The sequence below is a fragment of the Vespula vulgaris genome, chromosome 1 (assembly GCF_905475345.1).
Source record: "Vespula vulgaris chromosome 1, iyVesVulg1.1, whole genome shotgun sequence".
NCBI classification, from domain to species: domain Eukaryota; kingdom Metazoa; phylum Arthropoda; class Insecta; order Hymenoptera; family Vespidae; genus Vespula; species Vespula vulgaris.
This window is the reverse complement of record NC_066586.1, coordinates 1,810,108-1,831,332: the sequence shown is the minus strand read 5'-3', so window position 1 is coordinate 1,831,332 and position 21,225 is coordinate 1,810,108. Positions and strand designations below refer to the sequence as shown.

The 21,225-nt window shown below is 31.9% G+C and overlaps 3 protein-coding genes across 7 annotated transcripts; all 3 read right to left on the bottom strand.

The window, feature by feature from the left end:
• Positions 1-753: 753 nt before the first annotated feature.
• LOC127063725 (synaptic vesicular amine transporter) lies at positions 754-3,460 on the bottom strand. 3 transcript variants are annotated; one of them, XM_050993822.1, is made up of 7 exons: positions 3,314-3,460; positions 2,897-3,106; positions 2,467-2,733; positions 2,284-2,324; positions 2,050-2,196; positions 1,665-1,986; positions 754-1,506 (listed from the first exon to the last, which is right to left on the bottom strand). In XM_050993822.1, the coding sequence occupies exons 1-7, from the start codon at positions 3,405-3,407 to the stop codon at positions 1,289-1,291; spliced, it is 1,299 nt and encodes a 432-aa protein (XP_050849779.1). In that variant the 5' UTR covers positions 3,408-3,460; the 3' UTR covers positions 754-1,288. The 3 variants fall into 3 exon arrangements, with proteins under 3 accessions (XP_050849779.1, XP_050849786.1, XP_050849796.1); XM_050993829.1 differs by having other exon boundaries at positions 2,542-2,733; XM_050993839.1 differs by having other exon boundaries at positions 1,346-1,506; positions 1,687-1,986.
• Positions 3,461-4,688: 1,228 nt separating this feature from the next.
• On the bottom strand, positions 4,689-11,367 carry LOC127063521 (protein bride of sevenless). 2 transcript variants are annotated; one of them, XM_050993453.1, is made up of 8 exons: positions 10,012-11,367; positions 9,770-9,898; positions 9,174-9,662; positions 8,326-8,832; positions 7,383-7,874; positions 6,830-7,173; positions 6,043-6,282; positions 4,689-5,679 (listed from the first exon to the last, which is right to left on the bottom strand). In XM_050993453.1, the coding sequence occupies exons 1-8, from the start codon at positions 10,151-10,153 to the stop codon at positions 5,437-5,439; spliced, it is 2,586 nt and encodes an 861-aa protein (XP_050849410.1). In that variant the 5' UTR covers positions 10,154-11,367; the 3' UTR covers positions 4,689-5,436. The 2 variants fall into 2 exon arrangements, with proteins under 2 accessions (XP_050849410.1, XP_050849400.1); XM_050993443.1 differs by having other exon boundaries at positions 4,689-5,663.
• A 128-nt stretch (positions 11,368-11,495) lies between these two features.
• LOC127063637 (lysyl oxidase homolog 3A-like) lies at positions 11,496-19,286 on the bottom strand. Of its 2 annotated transcripts, XM_050993621.1 has the most exons (8): positions 18,662-19,284; positions 17,483-17,629; positions 16,818-17,093; positions 16,298-16,504; positions 15,584-15,881; positions 14,637-14,765; positions 14,113-14,236; positions 11,496-13,837 (listed from the first exon to the last, which is right to left on the bottom strand). In XM_050993621.1, the coding sequence occupies exons 1-8, from the start codon at positions 18,882-18,884 to the stop codon at positions 13,715-13,717; spliced, it is 1,527 nt and encodes a 508-aa protein (XP_050849578.1). In that variant the 5' UTR covers positions 18,885-19,284; the 3' UTR covers positions 11,496-13,714. The 2 variants fall into 2 exon arrangements, with proteins under 2 accessions (XP_050849578.1, XP_050849585.1); XM_050993628.1 differs by lacking the exon at positions 17,483-17,629 and having other exon boundaries at positions 18,662-19,286.
• Between the last annotated feature and the right edge of the window lie 1,939 nt (positions 19,287-21,225).

Genomic DNA, 21,225 nt, shown 5'->3' with positions numbered 1-21,225 from the left:
AAGAAGTAGAGAGAGAGAGAGAGAGAGTCAGCTCTCGAGATGAAATCGAGGAACACGTTAATAAAAAAGAAAAGAAGACAAGAAAAGGAAAGAGGAAAAGAAAAGGAAAGAAAATGTCATCTACTTTTTATTCTAATCGTCTTTTGACATTTTTTCTTCTTTCTAGCTGTTCCAACTACTTTCTTCCTTTCTTTTTTTCTTTTTTTTTTCCTTGTCAACCTGACTCTTTCGTTTTTGATTAAAAAAGAGAAGAATAGAAGAATGACGTGTTAGGTCATGGCAAGATTTTGAAAATTAACGAGCGTACTCAAGTTTCTTTATCAACACAATAAATCACGGAGATTTTTAAATTGCCTTGATTTTTTTATTTTTCTTTTGTTCTTTTTTTCTAGACGGAGAAAAAAATTGGAGTATAGATAAAAAACGAGATAGAAATAACAACAGAGAGATAGGTAAATAGATAGATAGAAAAAGAAAGTGAGTGAGTGAAAATTAACTCATGCTTGTATATTCTATATTTAATACATCAAAAAATGACGTCTTTCAATATTTACTGATAACATTAACACGATATCAATATTTCAAATTCGATTTTAAATAAATCATGCGTAACTAAAGTAACGAAGGGGAGAAAAAATGAAGGGACTGCTCCCTATGTCTCCCTTTTCTTCGTGTATATTATTTTTTATCTTTTATTTTTTATTCTTTATTTTTTATTTATTATCCTTTTTATTTCTTTTTTTATATCTCTTTTATTTTTTATTCGCCCTAAATAAAGAGAACATCCCTCTTGCTTCTCGATAGATGTCGTCAATGCGATACGCGTTGAAGTTTGCTTCGATGTTCGTTCAAGAAACGTTTGTGTGAGTAAAGTATTAAAATTTTGTTCGCCCACGATATTTTTTGATGACGGTGATAACCATTGTCGGACGTCATTAATATTTCCAGGAATTTTCATATAAAACAAAATTCTTCGTAAATTATTCAATTCTATTCTATTCAATTAATTTATACATTAAATTAGTATAACAAACAGATATAGAATTCATAGTCATTTGTATTATTTATAAACAATACACTTATTATTATAGAGATCGTTGACAATGAATTACAACGTCGTTTAATTTCAATAGAAATCTCACGTTGAGGATTCAAGAGATATATTTTTTTTTCTTTTCTTTTTCTTTTATTTTTATTTTTTTTTTTTATTTTTTTCTTAAGAAGAAATGCGTCCGTTCGATGATAACTGTGAATTTTCTAATGAGTTTAAATAAAAATGTCTTTCTCATCAAAGATCGTCGTCCAAATTTTGAAACTTTTCGTATTTCATGAGGCCTTTATGGAAAGTGTCGTAATCCTTTTCTTTATCCTCTTTCGATAAAGATTTTTTTTTTCTTAGAGCAAGAAATAAAAGTATCGGACAGTAGATTATATTTGCTACACCTATGATCCTCATGACCCATCGAAATCCAATTTCCCTTACCAACACTCCGCCCATGATTGGTCCTTCGATAGAAAAATATAAAAAAGTTTTTTTTCTTTTTAAGGATAAACTTGTTTTAAAGAAATATTTTCTTTTTTCTCTTCTCGAAAAATTTTTCTTGAAAGTTGAAAAAAGTTTTCGATATATATATATATATATATATATATAAGAAAATATTTACCCAGAAAATAAGCAAGGCTTACAGCGACCTGTTGGATGGAGTAAACGGGGCCGTAGTTGCCATTTTGATCAACTAAGCTAGCCAACAATGGTACCAAAGCGGCGTCAGCTATACCAATGCCCAAACCCATTCCAAAATGTGGAAATATCAATTGCGACATGGTCATTGCCGATGGTATCAAAATGGCGGTAATGCCAACCAGTAACATAGCCAAGATGGCGACTCTACTGCGTCCATAACGATAGGCTATCATACCGAAAAAGTTTGTGCCTATTAAATATCCAACGCTATCCGGTATGAAGACTGTTCCTAGTTGCCATTTCTGCGACGAATAAGAATATTGAAATAAATGTATTGTTCTTTGTCTTTGTAAATCTTCGTTTACCTTAGGTTTGATATGGGTACGAAGCCAAATTGGTAAACATGGTTCCAAGATAGCCATTGGTGAAGTCGAACACCAAATTGCACCAGCGATTATTATAACAAATGGATCTGATAATAGCTGTCTCCAGTCTGTTTCATGATTGGACGACTTACGCGATAATAGAATCATATATTAAAGTCAAATTTAAGATGATCTAATAATGATTATTGAAAAAGATGTTTTAATTAAACTTACTTCTATGTCAGTCTGAATATCGAGCGTTAATATCTGTAGACCTGTTGAAAGAAGAAAAGAAAAGGAAGAATTAACAAGAGAAGGAACGTAATAAGAAAATGAAGTGTCTTAAAACAAATAAATAAATAAAAAAAAAAGAAAGAAAAATGTAAACGAAAAGTTAAAAATAGGATATTCCTGTACATATCAAAACGACGATGAGGCAGGAGACCAGCAAAAAGGGTGCCATTTTTCCTTCCAAATCATAAAGAATAGAACCTATCGGATATCCAAGAAGAACACCCAAGGCGATACTTCCAAGAACAAATCCCATGATCTTTGATCTTTGGTCTTCTTCAGGATATTGTGAGGCTACTAGGGACATCCCGGATACACCAATGCAAGCCGATGATATTCCTTGAATGCTTCTTGCCAGGAAAAGTATTTCATATGTTTGTCCAAATGCAAATACTGTAAAAAAAAAAAAAAAAAAAGAGAGAAGAAGAAAAAAAACAACAAATGATTTCAACTCACTGAATTGTGAAACATGAATACTTTCGACAATCAATTGCATACAATATTAATATATTCCAAAATAAATTTTTTATCATCGTCTAGTTATACAGCATCTTACACAGTGCGGCCAATAAAAGACAAAGATTTCCCAAAAACAAAGGTCTTGCGTATCCAAAAGCACCGGTGAAACTTCCAACAGCTGGATTAAGAATCAATTGGACGAAAGCCTTCGAACTAAGAAGGAAACCAACTCTACCATTTTCATCTTCGATAGCACTGGTGCTATTCTTTCCATCGAGTGAACAAAGATAATCTGGGATGATCGGCACTAAAAAAAAAAAAGATAAATAAATAAATAATCATATCCATTCTCGTTAGTCCTTCCGTAAAGAAATCCTTTCAAAAATGAAAGAATACTATACGTCATGGTGTTTGTACATGTTTTCTTATATTATATACGTACATATATATATATATATATATATATATATATATGCAATGTAAGAGGACATTTAGTAGAACCTTTCGTATTTACCGACCACCGTTAGAAGCACGTTGTCTAAGAAGAGACTAACATACACTACTGTCACGATGATCATGCGAGATCTCTTCAAGTTCTCCAATGTCATTCTGACTCATGGATGATGTCGTAGAATTTATTTTTTATTTAGTTTTTTTTCCCTTTTTTGCTCAAAAAAATCCAGAAACTTGTGTTCTTAAAAGCGCAAGAGTAAATGGCACATGTTGATCGATCGTTCAAAATTACGATTCCTAACCCTTGATTGAATCAATGACACTATTTTATTATTTTTTTTTTCTTTTTATTTTTCCTTTTCTTTTGTCTTTTCTTATTTTTTCTTTTTTTACGTAATTGTATTATTGAATATACCGAAAAAAATTCGTTTCCTTGGAAACATAAATCTTGCTTTTCGTAAGAGCATTCTAAAGGTAACTGAAAAGCCGAACACCCACGATCAAGCTTTTATACGGTCTTTCGAGCATGCTCGTCCTTGCGCAGAAGCTTTTACACGTTACGTAGAGAAGGACTCGAGGATACCGCGCACTTTCACGATCCGTTGCTTTTCTCGATTTATCATTATTATATACTTGCTTATCAAGGCACACCAGCCATCCTTGCTTTCTTATCGAGCTTACATACTTATGACTCGCCATATGATCTGGAAAGTAAATCGTGATATTGATAACGTGAAATGTAAAAGGGATGAGCCGAATACGATCTTTACTTGCTGAGGAATTGATTGAAATAAAAAAAAAAGAAAAAAGAAAAATGAAATAAAATAGAAGACAAGAAAAGGGATAGAAAAAAGGAAAATTGTTATAATAACGAGCACAATGAAAATGAACTTTGAAAAAATCGCGATATTTATACGAAATTTTTTTAAACCGTTGAAAATTTTTCATACCAACAAATGTCAATAATTGTACTTCGGTTAAATTTTCATTTGGATTAATTAAAATTTTTGACGAAAAGTGATAATAACGGTACTTTGAGCCCTTAGTTGGAAAACTTTTGGTTCATAGTTCTTACGGCCCTGTCATCGATATTCCTTCGATGGGACATGCACCTGTGCCTCGATTGTAAAATTACGATCGACCATAATGCAATTTTGGAAGGGGGAACGAATTGATTCTATACTATGACGTACATGGGACTACGTTATCTTCCTCAATGTGGACCATCTCTCTCTCTCTCTCTCTCTCTCTCTCTCTCTCTCTCTCTCTCTCTCTCTCTGTGTTTCACTCTCACACACTCATTTTATAACTTTCGTTAACTTAGTTTCCTCTACGCGAGTCTATAATTAAGTAATATACAGGTTCTATAAAAGTTATACGATGAAAATCATGAAAAAATTTTAATAGACAAGTTGAATTATATTTCAAACATTTTGCTTTTGTTTTATCGTAAATAAATAATTAGATTATTGAATTATATATACATACGGGTTGATTATAAATTAAGAACTATTTCATTTGTTCGGAATAATAGAGAAAATATATATTAATAAAAATTTCACGATTTCACGACGATACAAGGCATCGATTGTCCATACAAGAAAGTAGTGAACATTGAATATTTATTGAATTAAATAAGTTATTATTAATTTTGTTATAATATACTAATTTTACAATTTTTCTTTTCAATTATCATAACAGCCTAAGTAAGTAATTAAACTTATTGTAAGATAGTTTCGTATGTTTTTCATTTTTTCATTATCTCTTAACATCATTTACATTTAAAAGTATATACCATTACACGTTAGTATTTCGTTAATTATTAACTTTATGTCTATAATCATTTAATAATTTGTTCTCAAAGTAATTGATGAAAATATCAAATAATTGAAAAAAGTACATGAGAAAAAATAAAAATCATTGAACTTCCGATTCGATCGGAAGTCGAATATTTTTTATTTCGTAAAATATCTCACACATCAAATTATTAAAGTTTTCTTAATAACTATTTTTGTTGGTTTAATCTATTACTTTTAACAAAGGAGATATTTAATCGGTTCTTAATTTATATCAATAATTTATATCGATCAACCTGTGTATATATATATACATATATATATTTATATATATAAAGTAAGAATTCAAAATCTTGTTATTCTATTAATATCTAAGTCCTCCTGTTCCTCACAAATCGTTGCTTCTGTTTGTCCCATTTTCGGAGTGGCACATCTCGAAGGATACGATTCGTCGTGCTGATCTCTTCGGTTTGATGATAATCTGTTCTCTACGTAAACGTCCGTCTCGATACAATCTTTCTCCTCTAATATTAATTTCTTCTTTTTCTTTCGTTGAGACTTCGGTAAAGCATAAGCCGAATCTACGTTGCTCCTCTCGATCGGGCTGCTTTGAGGCTAAAACATAACGCCACTACTTGAACATTTACTCTGATTCTTTTTTAAGATTTGCATGAATTTTATTTTTGTTTTTTACAATCCTATATTGATATCATTATCTATCAATTTTCTAATTCATTGTTAACTTATTAATAATATTATTAAAATGTATTGATATTATTTATGAAATATATAATTTATATTAATAAATTTTATTCATACCTACATATAAATATAATATATCTGTATAATAATATAATTTATATGTATGTAATATTAATAATATTAAGATCAATCAATATTTATTTTGTATGAAATCTTATTTTGTATGGAACAATTTTTTCTGACAACATAATAGATATTCATTAAACTTTATCATCATTATTGAGTCACTCACGTCAATATTTTCGACGTATACACGTGGTACGCCATAAGAATTCTCAATTTCTCTCATCTCCGGACGAAAACCATAATTATTGTAACCTGGTGTCCTCCTGGGATCAGGACTCCTGCAGCGATTCAGTGACCTTGGATCTGGACTTGAACTACCGTAATAATTTGGATATAAAGATGGAGCTTGTAGATTACTTGTACTACCAGCACCCATGGGATGGACGTAATCGTAGAATGCTCGATTCTGTATTAGAGTCATACGAGAGAAAGATCTATAATTGATTCTCGATCGATCGATACAACGAATAAACAATATTTCTTTTTTTTTCAAATTTCATCAAACGTCAAGTGTAAGAGCAAAGATGAATACGTGGCGATCTTCTATGAAATAAAAGAAGCATAAAATGACTTTAACGTAAAATATTACGGTGAATTAATCTATAAAATAATAATAATAATAATAATAATAATAATAATAATAATAATAATGATTACACACAGAGAATCTATAAAAGGTTCACATGCGACAACGTGCTGTTAATCTAAGTAGGAAATCTATGTGAGGCTTAGAGGGAGGGAGGGAAGTACGAGGGATGGGAGGGGGCAGGTGCGTTACACAAGATTTACGATACAGTTCAGTGAACCGTGCTTGAAAAGGCTTTGAAACTAGTCAAGTGCTAAAATAAAGAAAGATGAAGTAAATGAAGGATTCAAGAAAGTCAGAAAGTCGGCTTTCGTTGATTTGAATTTTGAAATGAAAGTGTTATTTCTGATCGTTGATGTGTTCTGACCTGCCTAGCAAAAGCGTTCGCTCTTGGATCGGATGTTAAATCAACGGTAGGATCGCATCTTGGCCTAAAGTCTATCCCTCTTGGCAAGTTTGTCATCATGTAATAAGTTCTCGGAATAAGAATACCGATGATGATTAGGTAGGCCGTAGCCAATATACCAAAACAGACCACCGTGTCCCGAATTTCCGGCTCCATCAGGATAAAAGACGTCACCCAGATAGCCCAGCTAACAACTAAGCCAATCACTGTTCCAAAAAAGCACTTCCCTTCACGATAATTTCTTTGTATGTGAGCGATGAAACAGCAAACGACGAATAACATCGCCAGTAAGAATATATCGTAACCTGTAGAAATAAATAAAGATTAGAAAATATCTTGTTATTTATCTTGAAATGTTACACTTTATTTAAAATTCTTCTTTTCTTTACTTTCTTTACTTTTCATTTATTAATTAATTAATTAATTTATTTTTTTTTAAGATATAACGAAAAAATCTCTACGGTCTCAAAAGTATCATTACAAATTAGATTGAGATTTTGTATTAAAGGATTACCTAAGAGGGCAATAAAAATGAGACTCCTGACTACGATAGCAGAGTCGAGGGTGCTGAGAAAGAAATAACTGGTCGATATGGCGATTTGTACACCGAACACGAAGAACACCATTAGCCCCTGGAGGTAACCGTTTATGTGAGTGGTAAATAGACCACCCGTAGAGAATGCTAGGAATAGGGCTCTCGACAACATTACTGAAAAGAGCAGGCCAAAGGCTAACGTCGTCACGAAGATCTTCCTTGAGTTCAAATGCTCTCGAGAGCTATACTGATCGTCGTTCATGCAAAATGGTAGAACCGTTTGCAATGTAAATATATTTCCTAATATCAGAACGATCGTTAACGTTGGATTTCCATCTAGTACATCCTCCACGAAATAACGATAAAGAATAAATACGATGATGACGATACAAGCAAAAGTACCGCTAACAGCAACCGTTAAGAAAATTGGTATCCAGGTTCCTGCCTTTAAGAAACCATCTTCTGATGTACCTATATTTCAAAATATAATTCATTTTTGATAAATGTTGATCTAAAAATATCTTAGCCAGATATATTCTATATAATATGTTGTGTCTATCAAAAAGTTCCGTTCACATAGAGTTAAAACGAATATTATTTGGATATAGAAAAATATATTATTTTATGTCGACCTTTATGATTTTTAATAATAATTTTCGATTAAATCGATTTAATATTATATTGTCTACAAGACTGAGCTGAAAATTCTTAAGCGATTTTAAAAATCGATTATACCTTTTCGAGGAACTTTTTTTAATTTTTAATTTTTTTCTTTGGATTGTACAAAACTACAAGTCTAGGAACTTTGAAAGTACCTGGAGACTTTTACTAAGTCGATCCAGTCCACTCATGTATTTACGTCAAAATACGTTTGGCTTATTTTTTTTTTTTTCTTATTAATATTTGTGAAAAAAATACAAACCTCTAATTAGATCGCGTGAAACGGATCTCTTTTGAAAGTTCGCACATTGCTCGCAATTGTTAGCAAATTTTCTCAAACAGAGTTTTGGCATTCTCGGTATTCTTTTTTCCGGTAATATTCGAAATTTATTTGGCTCGATATTATACGTCGCAACATCGACGAACGAGTCCTGATGATTTTTCATAGAAACGATATATTTGATCGACTGAGCTTTCGGCAAAACTTGCAGAGTTTCGTAAATCTCTGAATTTTTAATATCTTGACGAGTGTGAGGAGTGAATCGAGGCATCACGCAAGATTCGTTTCCTCGAGGACAACTTCTCTTTCGTAAATCGTGTAAAAGTCCTGCCAACTCGATTACAGCTTTACCAATACCTAAAAGATGTGGTGAATGTGTAACCGAATTTGTACTTTTTTCGGAAAACTTTTCGATCGATCGAAGTTCTTCCTTTGCATCGATATCGAAGGATACCGCTTTTATGACGTACGATCCTGATGGCATCAGATCTGAAAAAATACAAAATTTTCTTATTACTTGATAAAATAACATTTCTAATCTATTCATGAATAATATATAAATGAATTTTCTATTATCATTAAAATATACAGATTGCATTGCATCTAGATTTTTAAGTGATTTAAAAAAAAAATAATTACTCTTCAACGAGATATTTTAGGCTAATGTTTTATCCCTTATGTCGCCAAAAAAAATTCCTAAGTTCGTGGTTTCACAATTTGAAGAAAAAGAAATTTATCTAAAAAGTCTCGAGAAGGAGTAATTGATAAAAAAAAAAAAAAAAAAAAAAATTGCTTAAATTAAATTTCATCGAAGTCTTCGAAATGTGTACCATCAACATGCGACCTGTCGAGTGGTAAAACGATCCACGTTTTTCTAGGGCCTTCGACCTTTTCTCCTTTTTCAATTGACTGTTTGATATCGCCGACGTCTCCAATAACAACGATCAGAGCGTCGGTAACGTTTTCCTCCAATTCCTGAATATCCTTGTAGTTCTTTACACATATACCAGAGGTTTTTGCTGCATCGAAGAAATAATCCAATACAAAATCAGAATTGGTTAGGACCAGATCAATAGATTCGAATCTTGTACTGATATAATGCACCATGATATTGATCAATGGCTTCGTCAAATTCTGTTCTCTGTAAGAACTGATAGGTAAGAGACTAAAATTATACAAGGGCTCGAGAATATTATTATAAATGGCAGGTACAAGGACTCCCATTTCATAATTTTCAGCACAATCAATATCAACAGCAGCTTGTAAAGTTTGCTTATAAACTTTAATCTCTTCCTGGCATGTATCGAAGATCCTTAATCCTATAAAAATTATTCAAGATTATCGTAAGCTCGTCGTGTAACTATCTTAAAAGAAAAAACAAAATTTTCATCTATCCAATCCTAATTAAATTCGTCCTTTGCTTTACCCAACGTTAAATCGGGCACGTATTCCAATTTGTTCAAGGTTTGTACGACGAAAATCGCTGTTGAAATTTCTTCGTATCCTTTGATAGACGTGACGTTACAAAAGGTCCCATAATTCACGTCGACGAAAACTGTTGGACAATGGGACCAAATAGAGATGCAATTGATTGATTTATTTATTTTTTTAATCATAGAAGAAGAAGAAGAAAGAAAGAAAAAAGACTCAAAGATTTTAATCACTTACCGGATAACATTGCCTCTCCTGGTATCTCTACGAGTGTTCGATTTTTTCCACATACTACTCGTTCCTCCATCGTAAGAACGAGCGTATCAAAGTTCAGTATCAGAAGGAAGAGCAATATGTTCATCATCGGAAATCTTGACATTGTGATGACGATTGTGATCAAACGAATCGTGATCGAGAATCGACGTCTTTGAAGAATTTTATAGATGACAACATTCTCTTTTCCCTTTTACGTTTAATTACGTAGGAAGAAAGGCAAAAAAGAAAAGAAAAAAAAAACACAGGAAAAGGAAAAAAAAGGACTATTACTTGCTATTACTTGGTCGATGAAAATCCCTCGAAGCGTTCCTTCCTTGTCGGTCCTTCGTAATTCAATATATCACGATAGTCCTTTCATCATCGATCGATTTAGCTGGACACTGGAACACGAGTCCTAGTCTCGTTAGATTTATCTCTTCGACGATTTGAGTGACGTCAATGGAAAAAAAAAGAAGAAGAATATTCGTAATTGGAGTAGATTATCGAAGATAGATGTAAAATCCTCGTAAAAGGATCTCTTTAATATTAATTCCGATTCCATCCAATAAATCCAACCACGAGAGTCATATCTCGATGAGGAATTATTATGAGTATTGGAAGCATGATCCTATCATCTCACAGATGTTTTCGACTAATACGTTGAAGTCGTTCGATAAATGTGTTAAGGATAATTCAGATCGAAGAAATTTTTTCAAAGATGAGGGACAAAGTTCCTTTTCTCTTTCTTTTTTTTCCTTTTCTTTTAAAAAAGATATCTCAACTTCGAGTACACCGAACACGCTACGTTAACACGTTGAAAGAGAAACGTTGTTAACGTAGAAAAGAAGCGTCTGATTGATTAACGATCTCCTTCATACTGAAATATTTCTCATTAATCACTAATGATTCACGAAATTTGACGATAGCTTTTTGATTATAATGACGACGACGACGACGACTCGTAGGACGAACAAGTAGCTTCATGTCGATGCCGATAACGTTTAAAATCTCGACTGACACAAAGAAATTCTCGAGCAACACTACCGTGGAAGCCATATTTCTGCCTGGCCTAGACCCGCCAGTCTATGTGCCTCTTAAACGAATTATATACTTCGGCCAACACAGTCACGTTGACTTTCTGCAGCCATTTAAGGTGAACATAATCTTTAATTGACTGACGGGGTCTTTTCCTTTTTACTTAATACCACTCCTACTAAAGATACAAAATTGTGTTACATCGATAAAATCGTTTTTAGAACAGTTCTATGTCTAGATTGTTGTCTTCTAAGGAAGGCTGACAACTGACCTTACGATCGGCCATCTTTCCATTTCTCAGCCATCTTGTCGACCTTATTTCATTACCAACTCGTTCGCTGTTGGTGTCATTACATTTCTATTTTATTTTTATCCATACTATTTTTTCTTCTTGTATTTATCCATGTTTGTTATTAATAATCAAAATGAAATTTAGTGTAATTAAATTTTTTAATTTATATAAAAGTTCATTACCTTAACAACAATTGTAATCTTACAAATGTATTTGTAAAATTTCGCTTATACACGAAGTGCCAAATTAATTATTCTTCATAAATTCAGTGCCATTATGTTTCTATTTTATTTTTATTCATAGTATTTTGTTTTCTTTTTCTTTTTGTTCTCTTTACCCACGCTCGCTATTCAAAGTGACCAAAACAAAATTTAGTATGTTTAAATTTGTCAAATTATATAAAAGTTCATTATTCCAATAAAATAAATATATTATTCTCAACAATTTCACTATCTATATATGTGTTAATTTGAAATTGTTCAATTAATTATTCTTATCTATAAATAAATTACATACTGTAACGCATAGAGATATATATACAAATAAATGTACATAATAAAACTTTCAAGTAATAATATATATATATATATATATATATATATATATATATATATGCAGTTTATAATACAGTTGCATTCATATTTATATTTATGTATACATATGTACATGAGTGTATATATCCAAGTCTGACTGATTTAGTTATCGGATGTTTTGTATCAGTATAATAGCGTTAATATTATGAAAGTCGAAGCGCGTGGGTTGCTCATAAAGACGACAAAAAACGACAAGCTTGGCTCGGGTAAGCATCGAGTTAATTAGATTCTAGCCTAACGAAACTAATTTAAACGCTTAAACCTTAAACTCGTTAAAAAGGACTATTCTCTCTTTCTCTCTCTCCCTCTCTCTCTCTTTTTCTCTCTCGCGCGCGTGTGCTCTCTCTTTCTTTTCTGCCACGTAGCAAGTAAAAGCTATAAAAATTCATTTTAAAACTTTTATATGATGCTTCTGCCAGGTAGAACTCACAAATTAATGTACATTTTACTAGGCCCTTTTGAACTTCGTTTAAAGAACTTCTTCAAAACATAATTCTCTCTTTTAGAAATTTTTAGTTATACATAAACCAACAAATATAAACAAGCGTATGTATAGGTATACAAGAAATTAATGTTGAAATTAATTTGAAGATATTTATGCAAAGAAAATTGCAATTTTATATATATATATATATATATATATATATATATGTATAGACAGTAATTATAAGAACACTTTTAATAATTAATAAAAGAAAATTGCAATGTTGTGTTTGATAATTATAAAACATATTTTACTAATTAACAAAAAAAAAAAGGAAATTGCAATCCTATTTTTGCTTTTCCACATCATCGTCATCATCGATCATTGATCATACATTTACTTTATTTTCTTATTAAATAACTACTATTTTATACATGATAATTATCCATTATAACAATTTTTATTCTCTCTCTCTCTCTTCTTTTTTTATTTCTTGCAACGATACATCGATCGTAGAGACCGCTGGTCGATCGTCCTCGAAACGACAAAACCTAGTTAAAATGCAATTCCAACGGCGTGTTGTAATTTTGTGGATGAGAACATAATGAAATCTTTCTCTCTCTCTCTCTCTTTCTCTCTCTTTCTCTCTCTCACTCTTCCTCTATCTATCTCTCGATCATTTGTATCAATTAGTATGCGAATCATTCTGATGAGATATACAAAGACAGAGAGACAGACAGACATCGAATGATTCTATACTAAAACGTGAAACGAGTTAAGTGCGATATGTAATCAGCGTAAATTCATGGAGTCATAGTGTCCACTTTGTTGTCGTTTACACTACGGAAGAATAAAGAATGCTTTTACGTCAGCTACCTATAATAGTCTAAAATAGCGTTCACTTTATGCATCATATACACCGATCATCGGAGTGCAAGGAGTAAAGAGAGAAAGAGAGAGAGAGAGAGAGAGAGAGAGAGAGAGAGAGAGAGACATAGATAGGTAAAGAGTATGAGAGAGAGAGAGAGCGAGAGAGTATAGCAACGTTAGTCGATCGATCGTTTGCTATGCGATAACGACCGGCGTCCTCTTTTTTATATAGATTTATTCTTACAATAGTTAAAGTGTATCGTTCGATTTCATTTATGAAAAATCGTAAAGATCATCTATGAGAATTAATATAGACTTTATGATGAAATAGAGAGAAATAGATAGAGAGAAAGAGAGAAAGAGATAGAGATAATGCTTGTATAAGGAGAAAAATGATAAGCAGCCTCTCAGTTTGCATTGTCCTATCGAAATCTAGATAACAAGAGTATTTTGTAATTTCGTTGGATCTTATCAAGGTCGTCCCATGACGCAACTATGCACTGTTGCGAATGTTTCGGTATAAAGCAAACGACAAATCGCTGCGTTATTGTCGAACGACATTTCGCCGACCTTAAACTCTGGGTTGACGGCGACCTGAAAATAAAGAATAAAAAGAAAGGAAGAAAAGGAAATAAAAAAAGAGTATGAGAGAGGAAAAATGAAAAGAGAAAAAAGGATGATAAAACGAAAGATGGTAAAAGCTTTTTCATGATTGTTGATGTGAATGTGCAATGTGCGTTAAACTTTTCTAAGGATCATTTAGAATGATAGAGAATAAAAGGAAGGAAAAGTTAATTAGAAATTTCTATAGGCATATACGGAAGAAGTTTCTATTTCATAATAAAATCTATGGATCTATTATATATTACCTTAAGCGTATATTGTCCTGGTTCTAACTCGGAAATATCTACCCACTGGCAATCAATATTATGTTTGTATATGTCGCTACAATTAACGGAGATTCCTTGGTCACCGTAATTTGCACATTTATATCTGTGAAAAGATTAGATATGTATATATTATTACAATATATTTATATATATATATATGTATATGAATCAATGATTATGAAAAATGCGATCTAAGTAAAAATGAAAAAATCTCCCGTAATTGGTATGCCTAAAAATAATTTTTTGTTATTATTACAACTGAATGAGATATTTGGAGGGCTACCTTTAAGATGGGATACTTTTTATGATGGCCTATTTTTTTCCAAATCAATTACTCTTTTTCAAGATTTTCTAGACTAATTTCTTTTCTTTCGGTAATCGTAAAAAAAAAAGAAAAAATAATTAACCTAAAATGTTTCGATAAAGTGTGACTGATATCTAATATCAACTTTTGATTCATCCCTGTATAATGACAGATACTTCGCTCGTTCTTATAATTTTACCGTGGCTCAACTCCTGGAATACATTGATTATCTTCCAAACAAAAGGATGCTTTGTGACCCTCTGCCACTTTGTTGCCACTCGAGTCGATGATGTCAAATGTAGCAAAGACTTCCATAGAGTGATAATGCCTATAAAAAGAATAGCAACGTTTTAATGGATTACTTACTCGAACCTCGGCACTCGAGCATGTCTCCTTGATCCATAGATCATACTTTCCAAACGATCTATTATCCACGCCATTTTTACACAACCAATTCAATGCTTCTACGAGTATTACGGCAACGTAACAAGAAACATTGAAAAGCTAGCAAGGTCATTCTCATACTATTACATGTATGTATATGTACGTATTATGTAGTACACGTAAAAATTCATCATCCCTTTTATATTTCACCTTACACGATCTATCAAAATGTTAACGTAAAACAGATGATCGAGATAACGAGATAAATTGATTTATTAATGAATTTTTCAATCAATTTTATATATACTTATATAATATGTTTGAAAAAAAATAATGCGAATGAATCATTTTTTAATTTTCAGATTATATAATATCGATAGACGATTGTATACTTTTATAATCAGATAGATCGTAATAACAATATTTATCAAACTTAATTTATAATATTTTATCGAGAAATGATAAGCGCGAGAGAAATGGAAGTAGTTTTATTTCACGATCTAAAAAAAAAGAGAATATCATTTTTTATTGAAAATTTTATCATTCAAAATTTCTATCAATATTTTTCTTTGTCTTCTTAAACTTCGAGAAAATGAAAAATAAGGAACATGGAAGATCACGTAAAAATTTTATATTTTTTTATGTCCATCGTGATAGATCAAAAAAAAAAAAATAGAAATATATACATATATCGATAGGGATTTTATCGTAGTCAAGATTTTCCTGTCGCAAGAGAGACGTCATTCGCTTATCAAAACTCACATGTGACACATGTGCCATTCCCATAAATGTTTAGGTACAGCTGGTCGGAAGTCAGCGGTTCCGGCATTTAAAATCCTTGCGGTGAACCTCAAGAGCCTTCTGCTCTCAAAATGCCAATTATATGATTCCTTTTGAACTTTGTAGGCACGCGAAGCCACGCAATTTTCTTCCATAGCACATTGAAGCCAGTAAAGCTGACGATCCTCCAAATGAGCTGTCCTCATTAACTCGATATGATCAAAAATGAGATCAGGCATATCTCGAGAACACACTACACCTGCTACGTTCTCGTTCATACCTATGTTATATATTTTTTTTTATAATTCTTTTATTAATACATCAATTGATATAATAATATATATATATATATATATATATATATATATATATATATAAAGTGAATATATCAAATTTATTATTATGAACATTAATATAATTCTATATCTTGTTATCTGCATAGATATAAAATCTTAAAAAGAAAAAAAAAAGAAATTTAGAAATTTCAATCTTGATAATATTATTTCTAGACATTAAGTAATATTTTAGTTTTAGGAATTAAGAAAATCTAATTAATTTTATTATCTAATTAAAAATAAAATGTATAATTTAGAATTAAACGTTTAAGTAATATAAAATAATAATTAAAATAAAAAAATATATATATATCTGATCTGGTTGAATTGTAATAAGAATTTCAGCTGTTATAATACGTACCTGGACAATCAGGAATTCTATCGTGTAAACATTCAACCAGATTCTTTTCATCCCCATGACACCGTATACCACTAATCGCTATGGGTATAGTCTCGCCGACAAAATAGTTGCTTTGTGTCGCGTCGGAGGCGTAGCCAAGGCCTAGTTGACGACAGACCACCCCTGCTTCGAAGAGGGACCAGCCGTCGCCACATACGACACCCCAATCTGGAACGACAAACGCTTGTATTTATGTACCTAACTGTGTATCCACGTTGTGTTTAAGTTTGCCGACGATCCTCGGTGATTAGATTGGAAAAAAAAACTAAAGGAAATATACGAAAGAGAAAGGAAATCACTATAAAATAAATAAAAGTATTTAATAATAATTTCATCATCATCGTCATCATCATTATTATTATTGTTATATTTTTATATATATTACCCTGTGATTTTATTATATTTATTATTATTATCATTATTATTATTATTATTATTATTTTTATTGTTGTATTTGAATGAATTAACAAGATTAATTTACCAGCTGTTCCCAGTTTAATTTCAAGTCTACCCTCGTTATGAACTCGACCTCCAGCCAATCGTAAGGCCATGCCCTGCTGATGCATATCCTTGATCCTCGACTTTGCTTGTTTCTCTTTCAAAGAGGAAGACAATGACAATTTTTCTTCTTCGTGAGAACAAATAACACCGGCAGCTTCGTTACTCTCGCAATCAGAATTTCCCCATCCATCAAAACGACATTTGGAAAGTTCCTCTTCTGTACCGTCGCAATAAATGTTATCCATCCAGTATTTTCCTGAAAAAAAAAAAATCAATCTTGCAATCTACAATGATTTTCTTCGACCAAACGATTCTTTTTTATTATTACATTAGACGAGGTTAATTAAATCAGTAAATTCTCTTAATTACCTTTAATTATTTATTTCAACGAGTTCATACTAGTTAAAGAAAAAAAAAAAAAAAGGAAAAAAGATCGTTCTTTTTCTTTCACTTCGAATCCTACTATGTCTGACTAATTTCGAAGAAAATGAAAAATAAAGTAGTGGTCCTTAGATAAACGCTGTTTCGAAGAGGAAGAAAAAAAGAAGAAAGAAAGAAAATAAGAAGATGAAGAAGAAGAAAGAAAGGATAAGGATGTATTATCGTAGTTTCAGAGAAGGAAAGAACAACAAAAGGCTTTCTCACTTCTGGCCTGTCCAAAATGACTGTTGGTTGTCGGTTTAATTGCACCGTCGAACCCTAATTGCCTGCAAACCACATTGGCCTCTAAATAATCCCATTCGTCGTCGCAAATACTGCCCCATTTACCCTCGTGCAATATCTCTATATTTCCTGGATGACAAATGAAAAAAAAGATAAAGAATTAAAAATAAAAGAAGGAGTAAAAGAAGGAATAAAAGAATAAAAAAAAAAAATGGTTCACTCAATATTCTCAACGTGATCGGTCGTAATGATCTAAATTAAGAATCTACGATATCGCGATGACGTTCGAATTTTATAATTCCCGCGAAAAGGATCTCTGATAAAAAGACTGAAAGAGAGAGAGAGAGAGAGAGAGAGAGAGAGAGAGAGAGAGAGAGAGAGAGAAGTCAGCCGTTAAGCCATCCATTATTATTACATCGGACTGATTGGCGCGCGAGAAGATAACGCCAATAAAAAGTTTATTACGCTGGCAATATATCCATAAATTTCATTTTACCTTCGATTAATATGAATATGAAAAATAAAAAATATTTTTAAAGATATCGATAAACTTTTTTCATTTGTTAAATATATGAATACGTAACATGTAATATACGCATAGATAGATAGATACATGTGTTAAGTATAGATACATAAAGATATATATATATATAGAAAAATATAATATATAAATATGTATATACATACAGGCATACATATATATATATATATATATATATACTTTTATATATATATGTACATGTGTGTATATTTGTATATATCTATATAGACTACTATTCGCGGTATCGCCTAAGTACGTCACGTACATATGCGTTATGTGCGTCGAGCAAGTACATAGTCGTTGACATAAATCTTACTTGCGTTGACCTCTTTTTAATCAGTCGTTACACAACGTTAGTAGTACAATATATCGAATAATTGTCAGCCGATAAAAGTATATTTTTTTATTCGATCAAGTTCCGCGTTTAAAGAACCCTTAAAATACGATATAGATTTCGTCCTATCATAAATGTTTATACGATGTGATTTTTAGCGGGAAATTTGAAATAGTATACGATCTTTCAAATGATTTTTTTCTCTCTTTCTTTTCTTCTTTTTTTTTTTACTTTATTAAATCATTATTGTTTTCTTTTTCTTTCTAATTGTTCAAAACGTACCTACCTTCGTAATCACCATTCTCACCACCAACCAACTTTATCGCACCCTCTTGCTTCTTCAATTTTCGGAAATCTCTCTTTAGCTTCTTCACCATCCGTGCCTTTTTAGCACGTACCATAGTTGATACATTATCGTCATCGGCGATCACGTAAAGATCAAACAAAGCCGATACGATCGTCATTAAAACGAGCAGCCTTCTCTCGCTTAATAAATTATTCAATCTCATCTTTCGGATCTTTCTTTTTCATTCAAATTTTCTTATAATCTCCCTCTCTCCCTCTCTCTCTCTCTCTCTCTTCTTTTTTTCTTACTTATATCGTCACGAATAAAATTTTTTAATATTATTGACAAAATTCGACATTTCGAAAACCTTCATAAAAAAGCATGGCGATCAATGATTCATTCCTTTTAATGTACCGATACATTTGGCAATGACAATTGTAATTAGATAAAAAATTTCTATCATCGATCGTTAAAAGGTCAAAATTTAGAGGAAATCTTTCTTCGAAATCGTTCGTCCCGCGAACGTCCGTCTGGACACATTAAAAAACTTAAGCAACACGTGTATTTCGTTTACTGTTCTCCGGACTACTGATGCGTGCACCGCCGATCACGCAATGTAATATCTTTGCTCTCTCGTGTAACGCAAGAGTATCGTCTACGTAACGCAACGAATGATGTAGTATACACCATATGTGTGTGTGTGTGTGTGTGTGTCTACGTAGAGGTTCGCACTTCTTAAGAGGCGCACATGCTAGATCGTTTCTTTTTCTCTCTTTTTACAATCCCCCTCCCCTCTCTCTTTCTTTCTCTCTTTCTCTTACTCTTCCAAAGTAGTTTTTCTCATGGTCGTGATCGACAGTGATGAAACGATTGAAATTGAAGACATTTCCAAATTAAAAGATTCAGTTTAAAGTTACATGTATAATCTGATTCCTTTTTTTCTTTTCGAGTAAACCGAAATTTCAAGTTACATCATTTTATCCAAAAAAAAAAAAAAAAGAAAAAAAAAGGAAACATTTGTGAACGTTAATTATTTCGAATTAAACGAAAATTTATAAGTTTCATCACTTCATCGTGAAAAAATTTCCAAGAGTTAAATCGTTCTATCGGACAAATATTTTCTTACTTTTTGATAAAAAAAAAGAGAGAGAGAGAGAGAGAGAAATATTTGAAAATTACGTTTTATCCAAAGAAAATCGTATAAGTTGCGCTATGAAAAAAAAAAAGAAAGAAAAACGTGATATATCGTTCGATTTACGAATTTTTAACTGTTATCCTATTTTTCAAGAAAGAAAAGAAAAAAAGAAAAAATGTAAACAATTCTTCTCAAAAGAAAAAATACGATGATCAGATTTCATATAATTCTTTTTTTTTTCTTTTTCCTTTTTTCCCTTCTTCCTATCGTTGGTAAAGCATAGCTATGCGCTATGTTTGACATCGTGGAAATATGCGCAATCGTCGAGTCACTACCAAAGAAGGCTTTAACGTACTACGTAAGTACGGATCGGATTCTTCGGAGAAATTCTTCGAATTCCATTGATGCATGGCCGAAGGTTTCGATAGGGATCGTCGAAGACGTTATCCGGCTGTTTCGTCTAAAGCGCACGAGCAGCATTGCCCAGCTAAACGTGGCGCCATTGTTCGTTTCCTTTGAAATTCATTATCTCATGACCGTTCGTCAAAGTGATGGTGGTACTTAAGGATTCTCTTTTCCAAGAAGAAATCTAAAGAAGATGGCAAACTTCTCATCCTTAATTTATTCATTCATTTTTTTATTATTATCATGATATTTTTACTTATCTATTTCTTACTTATTCTTCCTTATACACTGTGTCGAAGTATCGCTTAATACGCCCGAGTAAAATGGATGAACGATAATGAAATTCGTTATCTCGTGAAAGTGATACTATAGGATTCTCTTTTCTAAGTGTTTTAACAAGATGGCAAACTTCTCACCGCAATTTATTTATTCGTGTCTTTTTCTTTTTCTTATTATTTTCATTATTTCTGTTTTCATCTTGTACCGTATCAATGTGCCGTATCTTCCGCGAAGATACATAAAATGGATAAGTGATTAAAAGAAAGAAATAGGGATAGAAGGCAATTTGATCTCTAAGGAAAAAGATCTGGACGTTTAGAAAGCCTCTGCGGCTGAGCAAAACGTGGTCGTTGTTATTCGATACGTTAGTCCGTATCGTTCGGAGTTTCACAATCGTTTGGATCGTCGATTCGAAAAGGGTAACGTTGATTATTGATGGAAGAGAGTGAGAGTGGTGAAAGAGAGAAATAAGAGAATAGAAGGAAAGAGAAGAGAAGGAAAGAGAAGAGAAGAAAAAGAAGAAAAATATCGTAATGAAAAATCAATCTAAAAGAAAGAAAGAAAAAAAAAGAAAAAAAAACGAGCAAATTTATCATTTCAAATTAAGATTATTAATTCGAACGGCTTTGAATCAATCTAACTTGTGTAGGATATTTTTTCTTCCTGGAGTTGTTAGATCGTGAGCTCACGCTACTCGTCATCCACTCGACGAGGACGGTTATGAAAAAAAAGAAATGAGAGAAAG